The sequence below is a fragment of the Pleurodeles waltl genome, unplaced genomic scaffold, assembly GCF_031143425.1.
Source record: "Pleurodeles waltl isolate 20211129_DDA unplaced genomic scaffold, aPleWal1.hap1.20221129 scaffold_59, whole genome shotgun sequence".
Lineage (NCBI taxonomy): Eukaryota > Metazoa > Chordata > Amphibia > Caudata > Salamandridae > Pleurodeles > Pleurodeles waltl.
In genome coordinates, this window is record NW_027150301.1 from 695,976 (window position 1) to 716,607 (window position 20,632).

Consider the following 20,632-nt stretch of genomic DNA (forward strand, 5'->3'; position numbering starts at 1 on the left):
CAGGCAGCCACCCACCCAACAGCCATCACCTCACGACAGCCTCCATCACTAGCACCTGCATCCAAAGCCAGCACACTTGACTCTCCTACAACCACATCCTCTTCCTCCACTCCCATACCCATGCACCTACCCTTCCCACTGCTCCTAAAAAGTTTTTCCTCTCCAAAATTAACCTCTTTGCATCACCTGACCCACCCCCTCCATCTCGTAAGAGTCCAAAGAGCACCTCATCCTCCACAAGCCCTGCACCTACAAGGAGCATAGTCAAGGGCTATTGGAGTCCACCAGCTCCTAGGGCAGCAACATCGGCCAGCAGCAAGGGGACAGCCAGCCCACCCCCTGGGAAAAGAACCAAAAAAGGTCGGCGCGAGAGGTCTGAGACGGCAGCCCCCAAAGACACTACCCTGGCACCGTCACCTGCCACATCCACAAAGGGAGGCAAGGGCCCCAGATCATCGTCCAAGGAGGGCAAGGGCAGCAGGGCGGACAAGTCCGGCAGCAGGCGAGCTGCCCAGGAGGGCCCCACCAGCCCCATTTCAGGTGTGAAGGAGGACACCCACAGGCCCAGGACTCCAGCACAGGAGGGCCCCGCAAGCGAAAGGTCGGATGGCGACTGAGCGGGAAATATTGTCCCGATCTGGTTCCCTGGGAACACGTCAAACACCGCTGAACAGGGCCCCGCCGTCACAAGCACCGCTGAACAGGGCCCCGCCGTCACAAGCACCGCTGAACAGGGCACCACCGTCTCCAGCACCGCTCCGCTGGGGACCGCCGTCACAAGCACCGCTGAACAGGGCCCCGCCGTGACAAGCACCGCTGAACAGGGCCCCGCCGTCACAAGCACCGCTGAACAGGGCACCGCCGTCTCCAGCACCGCTCCGCTGGGGACCGCCGTCACAAGCACCTCTCCGCTGGGCCCTTCATCTCAAGCACCGCTCCGCTGGGCCCTTCATCTCAAGCACCTCTCCGCTGGGCCCTTCATCTCAAGCACCTCTCCGCTGGGCCCTTCATCTCAAGCACCACTCCGCTGGGCCCTTCATCTCAAGCACCGCTCCGCTGGGCACCGCCGTCTCTGCACTGCTCCGCTGGGCCCTTCATCTCAAGCACCTCTCCGCTGGGCCCTTCATCTCAAGCACCGCTCCGCTGGGCCCTTCATCTCAAGCACCGCTCCGCTGGGCACCGCCGTCTCTGCACCGCTCCGCTGGGCCCTTCATCTCAAGCACCTCTCCGCTGGGCCCTTCTTCTCAAGCACCGCTCCGCTGGGCACCGCCGTCTCTGCACCGCTGAACAGGGCCCTTCAAGTCAAGCACAGCTGGCCCATTGACAGAAGGGGCAGGCCCGGATCTGTATCGGGCAGGGCTGCACGATGCACTCTGGCCACCATGCCTCCTCCAGTACCAGTGGAGTCTGTAATCCACTTGTGAGACTGTGGCTTTGCACTCCCCAGGTTGGCCCAGTGGGCAGGCCACCCACTGTATGGACTTTTGAGACTGTGGCTTTGCACTCCCCAGGATGGCCCAGTGGGCAGGCCACCCACTGTATGGACTTTTGAGACTGTGGCTTTGCACTCCCCAGGATGGCCCAGTGGGCAGGCCACCCACTGTATGGACTTTTGAGACTGTGGCTTTGCACTCCTCAGGATGGCCCAGTGGGCAGGCCACCCACTGTATGGACTTTTGAGACTGTGGCTTTGCACTTCCCAGGATGGCCCAGTGGGCAGGCCACCCACTGTATGGACTTTTGAGACTGTGGCTTTGCACTCCCCAGGATGGCCCAGTGGGCAACCCAACCACTGTAGAGACTTGTGAGACTGTGGCTTTGCACTCCCCAGGATGGGACAGTGGCCATGGAGGCCCCTCGTGGATCTGGCGTCGTGTACTCATGTGGCTGAGGTGCCCCCCCTTCCCTTCCCCCTGTGGTGCCTGTAGTTTTTCGATCTGATGCCCCTGCAGTGTTCTCTCCGTTTTGGTCAGGTTTCTCGTGTGGGCCTTGCCCATGTGAATTGGGCCCAGTGGTCCACGGACAATGTCAGGAAACACTACCGGACTTGTAAATATTTTGTATATAATTGTTTGACATATGTGATATTTTTTTAATTCCTTTCTACAATATATTCAACTGTTTATGATCATTTCCTTTTGTCTTAGCATTCTTTCGGGGGGGTTTGGGGGTTGTAACAGTGATGTATTTCTATGCGTTGTAGTGGGTGGGGGTGGGTGTGTCGCGTATGTGTGTGCCCGTAATTTTTTGCCTCCCCCCTCCCCTGTGTCGTAGGTGCAGTACTCACTGGTGTCTTCTGCAGCGCCGTTCGTGCTCCTGGTAGAGGAGCAGGAAGACAAGAGCTGGGAGGACGTGGAGTTCCGGTTCCATGCTGTCCAGATTCCTCGTGGGGTGTATGGAGGTGAGCGTTTTCCGTTAGGATTGTCTGTTTCCGCCGTGTTTTTATCGGCGGGGCTCCCGCCCCGGAAAAGGTGGCAGATTGGTGAGTTGTGATAGGGTGGGCGGTACATTGTCTGCCGCCTGTCTGTTGGCGGTGACCGCCGCGCTGTTTGTTTGTTCCGCCATGGCGGTCGGAGTGTTGATGTCGCGGTCTCTGTTGGCGGTTACCATCAGGGTCGGAATTCAATTTTTTTAACCGCCAGCCTGTTGGCGGGTTGGCCGCCGCTTTAACACCGACCGCCAGGGTTGGAATGACCACCTATATATTTTTCTACACACTGTGTGATGTATTTTTGTGGTGCTATATTGTGTTATTGTATGCTTTATTGCACAAATACTTTACCCATTGCCTTCTAAGTTAAGCCTGACTGCTCAGTGCCAAGCTACCAGAGGGTAGGCACAGGATAATTTGGATTGTGTGTGACTTACCCTGACTAGAGTGAGAGTCCTTGCTTGGACAGGGGGTAACCTGCCTGCCAACCAAAGACCCCATTTCTAACAGGAACTACCACTTAAGAAGGTATAAGGCAATAATAAGGAAATTCCAAATGCTAACCTATGAGAGCGGACGGCCTCACAGTAGTGAAAAATTAATTAGGCTGTTTTTCAATACCAGGAGATGTAAAGAATAAAAGTACATGTCCTATCCTTTACTTACATAGCATCCTATACTTAGGGATAATCCGGGCTTACCTTAGGGGTAACTGATATGTGATAAAAGCTGAGTTAATGACTTGGCAAGTCATTTTAAAAGCCAAGTGGAAGTGCCAGTAAGCTGCACACACATGTCCTGCAATGGCAGGCCTGAGACAGATTTGAAGGCTACTTCTGTGGGTGGCACAATCAGTGATGCAGCCACTAGTATCATTTAACCTACAGGCCCTGGGTACATGACATACCACTTTACGAGGGACTTATCATTAAACTAAATATGTTAATCAGATGTACACAAATCATAAACATGTTTAGGGGAGAAGCATATGCACTACAAGCCAACAAAAAGAGAATCAGCAAAACAGGAGGTAAAAGGAAAAACATCTGGGGAAACATCACCCTGAGGATGCCAGGTCTAACGGGGTGATGAGAGGTGAGTACAGGAAATAGCAGTAGGGTGCTGAGTAGGCATCTACTGAGAGGGAGTGATGAGAGGTGAGTAGATGGAGAGGAGTAGGGTCATGAGTACACTAAGGGGGAGCCATGAGAGGTGAGTAGGTGGAGAGGAGTAGAATGAGGAGTAGGCACCTACTGAGAGGAGATAATGAGAGGTGAGTAGAGGGGGAGGAGTAGGGCGAAGAGTAGGAATCTACTGAGAGGGGCCGATGAGAGGTGAGTATAGAGAGAGTGGTAGGGTGACAGGTAGTCATTTTTTGAGAGGAGCCGATGAGAGGTGTGTAGAGGGAGAGCAGTAGGGTGACGAGTAGTCAGTTTTTTGAGAGGGGCCGATGAGAGGTGAGTAGAGGGAGAGAAGTAGAACACAATGTCATTCTATCATGTACAACGCTTCGTTCTTCAGCTTCGCTTTCATGCTGCATTAGAAAAGTTAATGTTTTCCCAGGGTCACATTTATTGGGACAATGATGCTATTCTTATGAGAACGTAACCTTGACAGTAACAACATTTGGACTGACTATAAAGTGTCAGGAGCAATGGGGATGGGAACCCCATTATATGAATCTGGGGGATGCTGCTGACAAATCTGTTTTTAAACTATTGTTCTTTCCTTCACATGATTTGCTGGGATCCCTAGGCCTGTGCACATTCACACCAAATGTATGAAGCTTAATGTATTTCAGCCTATAAAATGAGTGTTACCAAAGGATTGGGGTCACTCTCCCTTGATCTTTAGAAGGCAACACTCTGTCAGTCAGATTTCTGCTTTATAAACTGAGCTGAGTTCTAATATACTCTGCTATTTCATCAGTTGCACTTTATTCTAAGCTTCTTGCTATCAATTGAACATTGATTGACTGACATTTGCCATTGATCTTGCTGACTGTAATGCCATTGAACTTTCAATAAATCTTTGTGGTTTTCATTATAGCACTTGTCATTGTTTATTTTGAAGCCGAATGTGCTTTACATATAATGCTGAAATGCTATTTGATATTGGATTTACATTTTGAGCAAACCCAGTTGTGGAGCAACAAACTCCTTAGGGGATTAACACCGTTCCCGCCTAATAAGTAGCATTTTAGTTCAGTGAAGGGAAAAAACGCTGCATCACCAGCACTTTAAAATGCCCAGGACCCCAAGTCTTTTTAGTCCTTGTGTGCACTCATGAGCATTGTCCAGGCCTGAATGGCTATTGTTAGACAGATGAGACTTATTGTAATAAGCATTATTAGAATGGTGAAAAATACAAATAATTCAACCATATTGTTTTGCACCTAAGGCTGCCCCTACCTAGCGCTATGAGTCCTGTCCTAAAAAGAGCACACTGCCAGAATTAGTTGGAATGATCTAACCCCATACCGTGGCATGCAAAGCTGTCTCGATGGCAACAGGGTCTGTCAGGCAGCATTTCTCATTGCCAGGTTTTCATGATAACACTGTTGTGAAGTGCCTCTCACTAAATTCAGAGCAGGTATTGTTTAAATAACAAGACAACGGCCTTATCAGACTAGACCAGAAAGCACAAAACAACCTCAGTTAATCTAGTGGAAAAGAGTTGTCTCCTACGAGCACAAAACAAGCAAGGGTGTTGTGTTCCAGTAGCTGTCCCTAACACAAACTGTGCAGACTACAGGACAACGAACGTCTGACAAAAATAAAATGTGTACATGGCATTTTGTCGAGTTAATAAAAACACGTAAATCCCACGATCTTAAAAAGATGCTAACCTAAGAGGGAAAGCCAAAATGGGCAATAAAATGTAGTCCCTGCAACAATGGGCGTATGTGTGTAAGATCCCTGAACACCCACACATGCTTCTTATGCTCTTGGGAAGTGTCTCTGTTGGTTCACCAGTGTCATTTGGGATGCCAGATATATGCTGTGTTCTTCTACAGCCTCTTCTCTGAGGCTCAGTGTATAGGACATGTGACCTCTATAACACACTGTAGGAAGCTGGTCTGGTTGTGGTGAGCACCTATGGTGTTATCACCTTATACCAGGTCCAGGTATCCCCTATTAGTGAGGTGTAGACAGTGTCTAGGCAGCAAGGCTCTCTAGAGGTAGCTGTGGTACTTTATTTTAGTGGCACAAATACTAAAATACTGTAAAGGCAATACCCCAACTGGAGGTAAGTAAACACTCTATTGTATTACAGTAGCAGTCAGGAATTAGCCTAAAATGCAATATAAAACAGTGAAAGCAATAGACAATACTGAAGGCCTGGGGGGGACCAAACCATATACTAAGAAAGTGGAATGTGAAAGTCGGGGCCCCACCCAAGGAAGTGGAATCAGTAGAGGGGAGCTGGAGGAACTAGGATACCCACAAGGTAAGTGGCAGAGTGACCCCCATCGACCAAGAGAAAAAAGGTGAGTAATTGGTCCTCAGTGCCTGCAGCAGACAGTGACTTCAAGAGTAAAACAATAGAGGTGAGAGAGGTTGTAGTGAGACCCTCAGGTGACTGCTGCACACAGTGTCTACAGATTGAAACATCAGAGGTGAGAGAGGTTGTATGTGACACCCTCAGGTCGCTGCTGCACACAGTGTCTAGAGTAAAACATCAGAAGAGAGAGGTTGTAGTTACACCCTCATGTTGCTGCTGCACACAGTGTCTACAGAGTGAAACATCAGAGGTGAGAGAGGTTCTGTGTTACACCCTCAGGTGACTGCTGCACACAGTGTCTACAGAGTAAAACATCAGGGGTAGGAAGTGCTATACAAATAAAATTACAATGTCTAGCCTGGGACTCTTATCTGCGATTCTCTTGATAATGCAGCTGTCAGAACCTGACCCAGGGGGGCTACCTTCTCGTGAAAAGCCAGGTTTGAAGGTCATAAAGAAATTAAGCCGGTCAGAGGCAGTGGCGTAACAAAGGCCCCCACAGCCCCCGCAGTGTGGAGGGGGCCCCTGTAGGAGGCTGGACTGGCTTGTAGTGAGTACCAAGGGGTACTTACACCTTGCACCAGGCCCATGTATCCCTTATTAGTGTATAGGGTGTCTAGCAGCTTAGGCTGATAGATAATGGTAGCTTAGCAGAGCAGCTTAGGCTGAACTAGGAGACGAGTGAAGCTCCTACAGTACCACAAGTGTCATATGCACAATATCATAAGAAAACACAATACACAGATATACTAAAAATAAAGGTACTTTATTTTTATGACAATATGCCAAAGTATCTCAGAGTGTACCCTCAGGATGAGGATAGCAAATATACACAAGATATATGTACACAATACTAAAATATGCAGTAATAGTATTAGAAAACAGTGCAAACAATGTATAGTTACAATAGGATGCAATGGGGACACTTAGGGATAGGGGCAACACAAACCATATACTCCAAAAGTGGAATGCGAACCACGAATGGACCCCAAACCTATGTGACCTTGTAGAGGGTCGCTGGGACTATTAGAAAATAGTGAGGGTTAGAAAAATAGCCCACCCCAAGACCCTGAAAAGTGAGTGCAAAGTGCACTAAAGTTCCCCAAAGGACATAGAAGTCGTGATAGGGGAATTCTGCAGGAAAGACACAAACCAGCAATGCAACAACAATGGATTTCCAGTCGAGGGTACCTGTGGAACAAGGGGACCAAGTCCAAAAGTCACAAGCAAGTCGGAGATGGGCAGCTGCCCAGGAAATGCCAGCTGTGGGTGCAAAGAAGCTGCTACTGGACAGTAGAAGCTGAAGGTTCTGCAGGAACGACAAGGGCTAGAGACTTCCCCTTTGGAAGATGGATCCCCCACGCCGTGGAGAGTTGTGCAGAAGTGTTTTCATGAAGAAAGACCGCCAACAAGCCTTGCTAGCTGCAAATCGTGCGGTTAGGGTTTTTGGATGCTGCTGTGGCCCAGGAGGGACCACGATGTCGCCAATTGCGTCTGGGGACAGAGGGGGCATCGAGCAAGACAAGGAGCCCTCTCATAAGCAGGCAGCACCTGCAGAAGTGCCGGAACAGGCACTACAAAGTAGAGTGAAACGGTGCTCACCCGAAGTTGCACAAAGGAGTCCCACGCCACCGGAGGACAACTTAGGAGGTCGTGCAATGCAGGTTAGAGCACCGTGGACCCAGGCTGGACTGTGCACAAAGGATTTCCGCCGGAAGTGCACGGAGGCTGGAGTAGCTGCAAAAGTCGCGGTTCCCAGAAATGCAGTCTGGCGTAGGAGGCAAGGACTTACCTCCACCAAGCATGGACTGAAGAGTCACTGGACTGTGGGAGTCACTTGGACAGAGTTGCTGGATTCAAGGGACCTCGCTCGTCGTGCTGAGAGGAGACCCAGGGTACCGGTGATGCAGTTCTTTGGTGCCTGCGGTTGCAGGGGGACGATTCCGTCGACCCACAGGAGATTTCTTCGGAGCTTCTAGTGCAGAGAGGAGGCAGACTACCCCCACAGCATGCACCACCAGGAAAACAGTCGAGAAGGCGGCAGGATCAGCGTTACAGAGTTGCAGTAGTCGTCTTTGCTACTTTGTTGCAGTTTTGCAGGCTTCCAGCGCGGTCAGCATTCGAGTCCTTGGCAGAAGGTGAAGAGAGAGATGCAGAGGAACTCTGATGAGCTCTTGCATTCGTTATCTAAGGAATTCCCCAAAGCAGAGACCCTAAATAGCCAGAAAAGAGGGTTTGGCTACTTAGGAAAGAAGATAGGCTAGCAACACCTGAAGGAGCCTATCAGAAGGAGTCTCTGACGTCACCTGCTGGCACTGGCCACTCACAGCAGTCCAGTGTGCCAGCAGCACCTCTGTTTCCAAGATGGCAGAGGTCTGGAGCACACTGGAGGAGCTCTGGGCACCTCCCAGGGGAGGTGCAGGTCAGGGGAGTGGTCACTCCCCTTTTCTTTGTCCAGTTTCGTGCCAGAGCAGGGCTGAGGGGTCCCTGAACCGGTGTAGACTGGCTTATGCAGAAATGGGCACCATGTGTGCCCATGAAAGCATTTCCAGAGGCTGGGGGAGGCTACTCCTCCCCTGCCTTCACACCATTTTCCAAAGGGAGAGGGTGTAACACCCTCTCTCAGAGGAAGTCCTTTGTTCTGCCATCCTGGGCCAAGCCTGGCTGGACCCCAGGAGGGCAGAAACCTGTCTGAGGGGTTGGCAGCAGCAGCAGTTTGGCAAGGGAAAGGCAGTTTGGCAGTACCAGGGTCTGTGCTACAGACCACTGGGATCATGGGATTGTGCCAACTATGCCAGGATGGCATAGAGGGGGCAATTCCATGATCATAGACATGTTACATGGCCATATTCGGAGTTACCATTGTGAAGCTACATATAGGTAGTGACCTATATGTAGTGCACGCGTGTAATGGTGTCCCCGCACTCACAAAGTCCGGGGAATTTGCCATGAACAATGTGGGGGCACCTTGGCTAGTGCCGGGGTGCCCACACACTAAGTAACTTTGCACCTAACCTTTACCAGGTAAAGGTTAGACATATAGGTGACTTATAAGTTACTTAAGTGTAGTGTAAAATGGCTGTGAAATAATGTGTGCATTATTTCACTCAGGCTGCAGTGGCAGGCCTGTGTAAGAATTGTCAGAGCTCCCATGGGGGGGCAAAAGAAATGCTGCAGCCCATAGGGATCTCCTGGAACCCCAATACCCTGGGTGCCTCAGTACCATATACTAGGGAATTATAAGGGTGTTCCAGTAAGCCAATGTAAATTGGTAAAATTGGTCACTAGCCTGTTAGTAACAATTTGAAAGAAATGAGAGAGCATAACCACTGAGGTTCTGGATAGCAGAGCCTCAGTGAGACAGTTAGTCATAACACAGGTAACACAGTCAGGCACACTTATGAGCACTGGGGTCCTGGCTGGCAGGGTCCCAGTGACACATAACAAACATACTGAAAACATAGGGTTTTCACTATGAGCACTGAGGCCTGGCTATCAGGATCCCAGTGAGACAGTGAAAACACCCTGACATACACTCACAACAGGCCAAAAGTGGGGGTAACAAGGCCAAAAGAGGCTATTTTCTCACAGCCCCGAACTCCAGGTGGACCCCTCAGCACAGTACCCTCACCTGACAGCTCCTGAGTGAGTCCAGAGTGGTGGTCCCTCCATGTACTGTGCAGTGTGCCCCCCTCAGTTTTGTTAGTCACTGGTCAGAGGCTGACCTGGCCTCAAGGCACACAGGACACATCCGCGTGGCCTACACTAGGGAACCTTAGCCAAGCATGTGGTTAGTAGGTACCTAGGCCAGGGTCTCAGACCTGAGGGCACAGCACACAATGTTCTGCACGGAGGCAATGGAGACCCCGATTAGCCTGATGCGGACCCCGGACAGTAGCTGAGCCTGCACTGGCTTTACCCATAAGTGCAAGAAGCCCCGGCACTATCATCCCACCCAGACCTTCTCCGTGCAAGGGTCGCCTGGAGCCCCTGTGACTATTCCGTACGCGCCTCCTCAGAGCTCAGGTGGAAGCAGCGGCGGTGACTGCGCTTCACACAAAGAAGATGCGACCAGACCCCTGAGGGACCCCACTGCGTCTTTATGTCACTACTGACCAGACAGGTGGGAGCAAGAGACAGTGAGAACTGATGGTGGGAAGACCTTCTCTACTTCAGGAGTGTCCACCCAAGGCCCACAGTGTTCAATCAGGCGACAAGTCTACTGTGGGTGACTGACCTCTGCTCCAGATTCTGACCCTCTGACTCTGCAGTCCTGCTCAGCTCCTCGAAGCTCTTTAGTGAGATAGGGGCGCTATACGAGTGTGTCTACTCACTCATGACCCTCTGCACTATATTCTGACTCCAGTCCTCTCACCTTGTACTCCTGTTGGGCCTCATTGATGAGGGTCACACGGTGCTCTCTGTGTGCCCGGGACTCTCTACAGACCACACACAGGAGCCCACCGTCGGTTTCACAGAAGAGCTGCAGCCTCTCCCCGTGCTCCTCACACAGACTTCCAGGCGCTATACAACTGTCAGTTCTCTTACCTTGTACTCCTGCTCTGCTTCATTCGTGGGGGTCACACGGTGCTCTCTGTGTGCCCGGGACTCTCTACAGACCAAACAGAGGAGTCCGCCGTCGGTTTCACAGAAGAGCAGCAGCCTCTCCCCGTGCTCCTCACACAGACCTTCTGTGGCAGGCCCTCTGGGCGCTATATCCAGTCTTGTCACCATTTCTACCATATTTGTTAATCTCTTATTGGGCTTCAGTTCTTTCTCCAGGTCAAACCTCTGTCTGCACTCCGGGCACCATTTCTCTAAGTCCCTGCTGGCCTTGAACCTGGTGAGACAGGAGAGGCAGAAGATGTGTCCGCAGTCCAGGGTCACGGGGTCAGTGTACAGCTCCCTGCAGACGGAGCAGGTGACTTCTTGTAACAGCTCGGCCCTGGGGTCTGCAGCCGCCATGTCTGTCCCGAGCTGTGCCGGGTCCTCTCCCTCTGACAGGAATATCTTATCACAGCAACCTTTGGTCTAATGAAGTCAAAGTCTGACACAGGTGATAAGCTGCTCATTACGAGAAATAGTGCAGGTGGCATCATCCTCAGGTGGATGCAGCACACAGAGACTTCAAGAGTAAAACAACAGATGTGAGAGGTTGTATGCGACACCCTCAGGTGACTGCTGCACACAGTGTCTACAGAGTGAAACATCAGAGGTGAGAGGTTGTAGTGACACCCTCAGGAAATTGCTGCACACGGTGTCTAGAGAGTGACACATCAGAGATGAAAGAGGGTCTAGTGACACCCCCTGGTGCCTGTTGCACACGGTGTCTACAGAGTGAAACATCAGATGTGAGAGAGGTTGTATGTGACACCCTCAGGCCAGTGCTACACACGGTGACTTTAAATTCAGTGACATCCCTAGAACTGAGTTACAGTTTGCACATAAAGGGCCATAGAATTTATTGGGCCACCTTCAATTGGCAAACTTAAAGATTGTCTAACACGTGTGTGTGTGTGTGTGTGTATGCGTGTGTTTGTGTCTGTAACGGAATGCATTTGATCCGAGTTACTACTTCAACTATTTTCTCTTCCATACTCTTATTTCCTTTTTCTTTCACTTTCATTGTTTGATTTTTCTTTTCTATCATTCCTTCTTCCATTTTCTTCCTTTCATTTTTTTTGTTATACAATCCCATCTTTCATTTTCTTTGCATCTCACGTTTTCCTTTCTTTGTCCCCCTTCCTTTTACTCTCTGAGTACATTTATTTATTTGATTCAGATGGAATTAAAAGCATTTTAGTGACCAGTGCAGATGTAGCAAAAATATAAGTACGCCTTAGAAGGCTCAATCTGTCTAGGAGCTAAGACTTTCCATAGCTCTATCAAACGTTAGCTCTAGTAAACATGCCAGTGTTAACAGGGATCTACTGTGGTAGACTCTCCAGAGCTCTAGTAAACATGCCAGTGTTAACAGGGATCTACTGTGGTAGACTCTCTAGAGCTCTAGTAAACATGCCAGTGTTAAGAGGGATCTGCTGTGGTAGACTCTTCAGGACTCTACTGAACCTGCCAGTGTTAATGGGGATCTAGTGTCGTCGACTCTCCAGAGCTCCGTTAATATGGAAATAATTGATACTAATATGAACAAGCATTGCTTTTTCCTTTGCATTCTATCTTACTAACTGGATTGCAAATATAGGAAATATTAGAAAAAAGGTAACAAGATAACTGCACTTATGGCTGTCTTTTTAGTATTAAACTCTAGCAATATTTGGGCCCTCATTATGAACATGGCGGTCGCAACCACTGTGTTCATGCTGGCGGTCAAAACACTGACCACCAGCGTCCCCGGATCATCACCGGCCGTATTAGGAATATTTGTGTGCGCCAGCAGGCGGAAACATTGTTTCCTCCCACCGGCCCACAGGAATGCCTGGCCGGGACACTGACGGTGGCTCCACAGGGAGCTGCCGCCAATTCCTCTGGGCGTCGGGTGCAGCTGCACCCGTCGCGCAGATCACTGCCCAAAAATTGGACCGTGACCTGCGCAATGGGGCACTGCACCGGGGCCAAGTGCATGGGCAGTGCAGGGGCCCCGAGGGGTGCCCTGGTGCACCCCTTCCACCAGCCTTTCCCTGGCGGGGAAACCCGCCAGGGAAAGGCTAGTGGCTGAGGGATCAATATCCGAGGGGCAGCACGGCTACCCTGTCGGATAATGTTTCCGACTGCCGCCAGGCTGCCTGACGGAGGCAGCCTGGCGGTGAGTGAGGGCTGCCAATGGCGGCCCTCATGGGGTTGTGGCGGTGAAGCCCGCCATGCCGGCTGGCGGTTTTACCCACCACCTCCGGCATGGTGGGCCACACCACCACATTCGTAATGACCACCTTGGTGTTTAGATGGGGTTCCTAGAGCTTTTGGCCCCAGTGTCATGGTACCTGCTGCACCGTTGGAATCATATGCCTAGTGTCTGGCTGTTCGGGTTGGACTGTTCCCATGAGTAACAGGTTCAAGACTGATTTGCATATGGCTGGTTTCAAACTGGGGTGGCATGGTGAGCAAAAGAATGATGGATTAAACCCAGATCTCTGACTGGGGGTGAGTGTTTGCATTGTCAGCACTCCGTCCATCATCCTTTTGTGTTGCTAAAGTTGTCCTAATTGGAAATGGTATGCCCAGACGTGGGTCCCTTGCTCACTGTGCCACTGGAATCAAGCTAGCCTGTCTGAAGAAGAGTGATACCCTAAAACTGGTCCCAAGATGCCTGTTTCCGGTCCAGGGAGTACCTGGCCTGGTAGTTCGGGTTAGACTGTTCCCATGAGGTACAAGTTCAAGACTGATTTGCGTATGGCTGGGTCCAAACTTGGGTGGCATGGTGAGCAAAAGAATGATGGATTAAACCCAGATCTGTGACTGGGGTGAGTGTTTGCATTGTCAGCGCTCTGTCCATCATCCTTTTGTGTTGCTAGAGATAGATCCACCTCTGCACACTCTCACATTACCACTGTTTCAGAGGCATCACACAATTCTAACTCTGAGGACCAGTCCCTAGATAGGGAACTCAGAAAGCTGAGGTTAGAGGAGGCCAGACTGAGGATAAAGCAGCAACGCTTGGCCTTAGACAGGGAATCCCTGGCTGTGGAGAAGGAGAGGCAGGGTTTGGGGTTAGTTCCCCATGGTGGCAGCAGCACTTTTAGAAATTCAAATGTTAGGGAACCTTCATTTGACTCTAGAAATCTGCACAAAGTTGTCCCTCCTTACAAGGATGGTGATGACATCTACAAGTGGTTTGCTCCACTTGAGAGGGCCTGTAAAGTTCAGAGGGTCCCTCATGTACAGTGGGCTGCTATCCTTTGGTTATCCTTCTCTGGCAAGGGGAGAGACAGACTTCTTATTGTCAGAGAGGATGATGCAGATAACTATCAAATTCTGAAAAAATGCACTCTTGGATGGTATGGGCTTAACCACTGAACAGTACAGACTTAAGTTCAGAGAGACCAGAAAGGAGTCATCACAGGACTGGACAGACTTTGTAGACTGTTCTGTGAAGGCCCTAGAAGGTTGGTTAAATGGCAGTATGGTGACAGACTATGAAAGCCTGTATAATTCGATTCTGAGAGAGCATATTTTGAATAATTGTGTGTCTGACTTGTTACATCAGTATCTTGTGGACTCAGATCTGACCTCTCCCTAAGAATTGGGAAAGAAGGCAGACAAATGGGACAGAACAAGGGTGAGCAGAAAAACTCATACAGAGGGAGACAAGGATGGCAAGAAGGATGGTAAGTTACATGACAAGGGTGGGGACAAAGATAGAAAATCATCAGAGTCTTCATCAGGCCAACAAAAATCCTCTGGGGGTGGTGGGTCCAAATCCTCTTCTCACAAAGATAAAAAAAAACCTTGGTGTTATATGTGTAAAGCCAAAGGCCATTGGGCAACTGACAGTCATTGTCCAAAAAGAAACACCAAACCTTCCACCACCACAACCCCAACTGCAACCACTAGTGCCCCTAGTAATAGCAGGTGTGGTGGGAAAAACACTATTAATAGCCAATCAAAGGGTGTAGCTGGGCTCACCATTGGTAATGTAGTTGGGGTTGGTCTAGTTAGGGAGATCACTGAGGCTGTTTTAGTCTCTGAAGGCGGCACTGACCTAGCCACTTTAGTTGCTTGTCCCCTTAATTTGGATAAGTACAAGCAGCTACCCCTGAATAATGGTGTTCAGGTTGAGGCCTACGGGGACACAGGTGCCAGTGTCACCATGGTGATGGAAAACTGGTTGCCACTGAGCAGCACCTACTTGGTCACCAGTACCAAGTGACAGACGCCCATAGCAACACTTTAAGCCACCCCATGGCTATTGTGAATCTCAACTGGGGAGGGGGTTACTGGTCCAATGAAAGTTGTGGTAGCCACTGATTTACCTGTAAAATGTCTGCTAGGCAATGATTGAGACTTCAGCTTGGGCTGAAGTGGAGTTGGTGGCCCATGCAGCAATGCTGGGCATTCCTGGGCATTTCTTTGTTCTTACCAGGGCTCAGGCCAAGAAGCAAAGAGGACAGGGAAACTTTGATCCTGGTATAATGGACCAAGTGCTCCCAAAAACAAGGGTTAAAAAGGGCAAACCCTTGTCCACTATCCCTCCCTCCACAGATGATTCCCCTATTGAGGAAGAGGAATTCTCTCCCTGTGCAGAACCTACACCAGAGGAGCTGGAAGCTGATACAGCTGAGCTTTTGGGTGCAGGGGGGGGCTGCCAGGGAAGAGCTGAGTGTTGCACAGCACACCTGTCCCACATTGAAGGGCCTCAGACCGCAAGCTGTCAAGCAGCAAAATGGTGATGTCACTGACACACACACACAGAGTTTATTGGGAGAATAATCTCCTTTATACTGAAGCAAGGGCCCCTAAACCTGGTGCCACAAGGAGACTGGTCATCCCCCTTCAGTACAGGGAATTCCTCCTAACTCTGGCTCATGACATCCCTTTAGCTGGGCATTTAGGCCAGAGTAAAACATGGGACAGATTTGTTCCACATTTTCTCTGGCCCCATATGTCGGAAGACACAAAGGAGTTTTGTCGCTCCGGTGTCACCTGCCAAGCCAGTGGCAAGACTGGTGGCACCCCAAAGGCCCCCTTGATCCCACTGCCAGTGGTTGGGGTGCCCTTTGAAATGGTAGAGGTTGATATTGTTGGCCCCCTTGACCCTCCAACAGCTTCTGGCAATAGATTTATCCTTGTGGTGGTGGACCATGCCACAAAGTACCCAGAAGTTATTCCCTTAAGGACCACTAAAGCTCCTGCAGTGGCAAAGGCCCTCCTGGGAATCTTTTCCAGGGTGGGCTTCCCTAAGGAAGTGGTGTCAAACAGAGGTAGTAACTTCTTGTCTGTATACCTAAAAGCAATGTGGAAGGAGTGTGGTGTTACCTACAAGTTCACCACCCCTTATCATCGACAAACTAATCGACTGGTTGAGAGGTTTAATAAAACTCTCAAAGGTATGATTAAAGGACTCTCTGAAAAACTCAGAACGAGATGGGATGTCCTATTACCATGCCTCCTTTTCACCTACCGGGAGGTACCCCAAAAAGGAGTGGGCTACAGCCCCTTTGAACACCTATTTAGTCACCCTGTTAGGGGTCCCCTTGCTCTTGTTAAGGAGGGTTGGAAACAACCTTTCAAAGCTCCAAAACAAGACATTGTGGAATATGTACTTGGCCTGAGAAGTAGAATGGCGGAGTACATGAAAAAGGACAGAAAAAACCTTCAGGCCAGCCAAGAGCTCCAAAAACAATGGTTTGACCAGAAGGTAGTCCTGACAGAGTACCACCCAGGACAGAAAGTGTGGGTGTTGGAGCCTGTGGCCCCAACAGCACTCCAGGACAAATGGAGTGGACCCCATCTAATTGTAGAAAAGAAAGGTGAGGTCACCTACCTGGTGAACCTGGGCACTGCCAGAAGCCCCCTTAGGGGGCTTTATGTCAATCGCCTGAAGCCTTACTATGACAGGGCTGACTTAACCCTACTCATGGCTACAGATGAGAGACAGGAAGAAGAGAGTGACCCTCTCCCTGATCTCTTCTCCAACACTGAAGCTGATGCCTTAGTGGAATGAGTGGTTCTGGCAGACTGCCTTACTGCTGAGCAGAAGGAAGACTGTAAAAATGTTCTTGATCAGTTTTCTGAACTCTTCTCACTCACACCTGGTACAACTACTTGGTGTGAACATAAAATTGACAATGGAGACAGTTTACCTGTCAAAAGTAAAATTTAAAGGCAACCTGACCATGTCAGAGATTACATAAAAGCTGAAGTTCAGAAAATGTTAGACCTTGAAGTTATTGAGCCCTCTGATATCCCCTGGGCGAGCCCAGTGGTGCTTGCCCCTAAACCGCATAGCAAAGAAGTAAAGAGAGAAATGCGGTTTTGTGTGGACTATAGGGGTCTCAATACAGTAACCAAAACAGATGCTCACCCTATACCCAGGGTAGATGAGCTAATAGACACACTGGCATCTGCCAAGTATCTAAGCACTTTTGGTTTGACTGCAGGGTATTGGCAGTTCAAAATGTCAGAAGATGCTAAAGCAAAAACTGCATTTTCTACCATAGGAGGGCATTATCAAATCAAAGTTATGCCCTTTGGTTTGAAAAATGCACCTGCCACTTTTCAGAGGCTGGTGGATACAGTCCTCCAAGGTTTGGAAGCTTTTAGTGCAGCATATTTGGATGATATTGCTGTCTTTAGCTCCACCTGGGATGATCACCTGGTCCACCTCTGGAAAGTTTGAGGCCCTGCAAAAGTCAGGCCTAACTATCGAGGCTTCAAAGTGCCAGATAGGGCAGGGGAAAGTGGTTTTTCTGGCCCACCTGGTAGGTGGAGAACAGATTGCACCACTACAGGGGAAGATTCAGACCATTATGGACTGGGCTCCCCCTACTACTCAGACCCAGGTCAGAGCCTTCTTAGGTCTCACTGGGTATTACAGGAGGTTCATTAAGAACTATGGCTCCATTGCAGCCCCACTTTATGACTGTAGGAGGCTGGCCTGGATTGTAGTGGGTACCAAGGGGTACTTACACTCTGTACAAGGTCCAGTTATCCCTTGTTAGTGTAGAAGAGGTGTTTCTAGCAGCTTAGGCTGACAGAAGGTAGCTATAGCAGAGCAGCTTAGGCTGAACTAGGAGACATGCAAAGCTCCTACTGTACCATTGGTGTCATATGCACAATATCATAAGAAAACACAATACACAGATATACTAAAAATAAAGCTACTTCATTTTTATGACAATATGCCAAAAGTATCTCAGTGAGTACCCTCAGTATGAGTATGCCAAATATACACAAGACCAAAAATATGCAGTAATAGCAAAAGGAAGTAATGCAAGCAGTGTAAACTTACAATAGGTTGCAATAGGAGCACATAGGTATAGGGGCAACACAAACCGTATACTCCAAAAGTGGAATGAGTACCACGAATGGACCCCAAACCTATGTGAGCTTGTAGTGGGTCTTTAGGACTGTAAGAAAACAGTGAGGGTTAGAACAATAGCCCACCCCAAGACCCTGAAAGGTAGGTGTAAAGTGCACCTGCAACCCCCAGAGAGCACAGAAGCCGTGATAGGGGGATTCCGCAAGGAAGACCAACACCAGCAATGCAACAACAGTGGATTTCGGGAGCTGAGTACCTGTAAGTCAAGGGGACCAAGTCCAAGAGTCGCAACAGTGTTGAGTGGGCAGATGCCCAGGAAATGCCAGCTGAGGATCCAAGGAAGCTGCCACCGGGTGGAAGAAGCTTGGTGTTCTGCAAGAATGAAGAGGACTAGGAACTTCCCCTTTGGAGGATGGATGTCCCACGTCGTGAAGAAGCTTGCAGAGGTGCTCCCACACAGAAAGACCGCAAACAAGCCTTGTGTGACGGGTCGGACCGGGCCGACCAGCACACCAGGAAGACTTGTGCTGACACTGCCATGTACGACACGGAAGCATCCCAGAGAGCGGGGGTCTCGATTGGCTCCCTACCAAAACTGCGCGACTCGGTGTTGGTTAAAGGGGCGGAACCGCACACTAAGGGGAGGAGAGGAAGAAATCCATGGAGGAGACCAACGGAGTCGGAGAGAGAGTCAAGAGCAGAACAGCAGAGGCCAAGGACCGAAGACGAGTTGGAAAACACCAGGACCTGTCTCCAACAACCTGGAGAGCAGCGGGAGCCCGGAGCCGTGTGGATTCGACAATGCGAAGAGGATCACTGGCCCCGGGAAGCAGACGAATGAGCCGGCCACGCTTCAGGAGAAGCGTGGACAAGCCAGGTACGGCAACTCGGGACGGGAGAGAAAACGGAGCGGAAGGAGGGAGGAGGACAGGGAAGAAAATCACTGGTTTTGCACAAAAGGGGGTGAGGGAAGGGCATAAGGAATAAAATAAAATAAATAGTAAAAGAGAGGAAAGGAATAAAAGACGGGTAAACAGATACTTACCACTCTTATTTCTTCTTCTATTTCCACACGCTTCCCGCGAGGCCCCTGGAAGAGGAAGAAAGAAGAAGACGAGATCATTGGGGAAAAGAGTGAAGAGAATCCTCAATACTCACCTATAAGGCAATCACCCGAAACCCATTGAACTAGTTTAAATAATAATAATAAAAACACTTTATATATCAAGCAAATCGGACAGTCTGGTGTATCCATTCGGCCAACCTGTTACAAGTGGTGTCAGAAGTGGGATATTGGACGACCTTCCGACCACAAATGGAGGAAAAACCCACTATGGCGGATGTTCTAGCCCAACTGGCGGAGGGACAGCGTCATCTCCAGTTGATGTGGGAGCAGCAGATGAAGGACGCTAAAGAGGAGCGCGAGGCCTTACAAACTGCCCTTAAAAGTCAGGCCACAATCATGGCGAACAACCAGCTCGTTCATGAGACTGCACTCAGTAAACTGACAGAGACCATCGCTCATACAAAGGTGCATCCCAATGTACCAAGTAGTGTGCTACAAAAGTTTCAGGAGCAAAACGACCCGGACTCTTTCTTCCTGAACTTCGAGAGGGTAGCCAGTTCCGCCAGTTGGCCCGAAGACAAGTGGGGTCAATATATTGCGCCATTATTAACAGGACAGTTACAAGCAGCGTACCAAGTCATAAACCCTACAGGTACTCTTCCATATTAAGATATCAAAAAAAAAAAAAAACACACTAGAAAGGATAGGACTGGACAGCGAGAGTTACCGTCACGGTTCCGACACATGAAGTGGCTCCTTCTGGAGAGCCCCCGCACGCTTTATTATAGGGTGCAACATGCTGCTGGGCGATGGTTGCATCCCACGGAACGATCTCGAGAGGAGATGTTTGACCTTACAGTCTTAGAGCAGTTTTTGGATGCCTTACCCACTTCCACCCGGAACTGGGTACGCCAACACCCCGGCTTAAGCAATGAAACGGCTATCGAACTGGCTTGCGCCTTCCATAGGAGCCCCGATTTTAAGGCCAACCCCAGTCGACACCCGGGTCCCCCTCCTGTGTGTCCTCATATAGGAAGAGGACCAAACCCACGACCTCTGGGTTCCCACGATCCTGAACGAGTGCGTGTGCCACATCCACTCCAAACCCCACTTCCTGCAACCGGACCTCAATGTTATCATTGCTCGGAATAGGGACACATTGGGCGCTATTGCCCACACAAACAAAAAGATATAGAAGAACCAATGGAGATCGGGGTCACTAAAGGAAGGGTGTTCTGGATAGGAGAAACAAAGCCTACATACACCCTCCCCATCCGACTCAATGGAAAAGAGGATAGCGTTGGTAGACTCGGGTTGCAGTCAGAGTGTTATAAGGAAAGATCTGGTGGAGCCCAGACAAGACCTACCCCAGACACATGTTTTAATCGCCTGTGTCCATGGAGACCAAGCCTATTATCCGATGGCTACCATTATGTTTCAGTGGAGGGGTGAAGAGGAAAATCTCAGGGTGGGGGTGTTACCACACCTTGAAGAAGACATTATCATTGGGACAGATTATACTGCCTTTACTAATTATTGAATAAAGCAGGGGAGGAGCATCTGTTAAATAAATGGTGGGAAGAAGTGCCATACGACCCGGAGGAAATCGAGAACCATTCACTCAAGGAACACTTAAGTAAGAGACAGAAACGAATCCAGAGACAACAATATTGGGAAAAACCCTGTGAGAGCAACA

At 49.7% G+C, this 20,632-nt stretch overlaps 1 protein-coding gene across 1 annotated transcript in view; it reads right to left on the minus strand.

Moving 5' to 3' along the window:
* LOC138278804 (E3 ubiquitin-protein ligase TRIM11-like) overlaps window positions 1-10,900 on the minus strand; it is a 317,121-nt gene extending 306,221 nt beyond the window's left edge. Inside the window, exon 1 of the mRNA XM_069219317.1 lies at window positions 10,484-10,900. Within this exon, the coding sequence (XP_069075418.1) occupies window positions 10,484-10,900 (417 nt within the window). The remainder of the gene's footprint in view (window positions 1-10,483) is intronic.
* Between the last annotated feature and the right edge of the window lie 9,732 nt (window positions 10,901-20,632).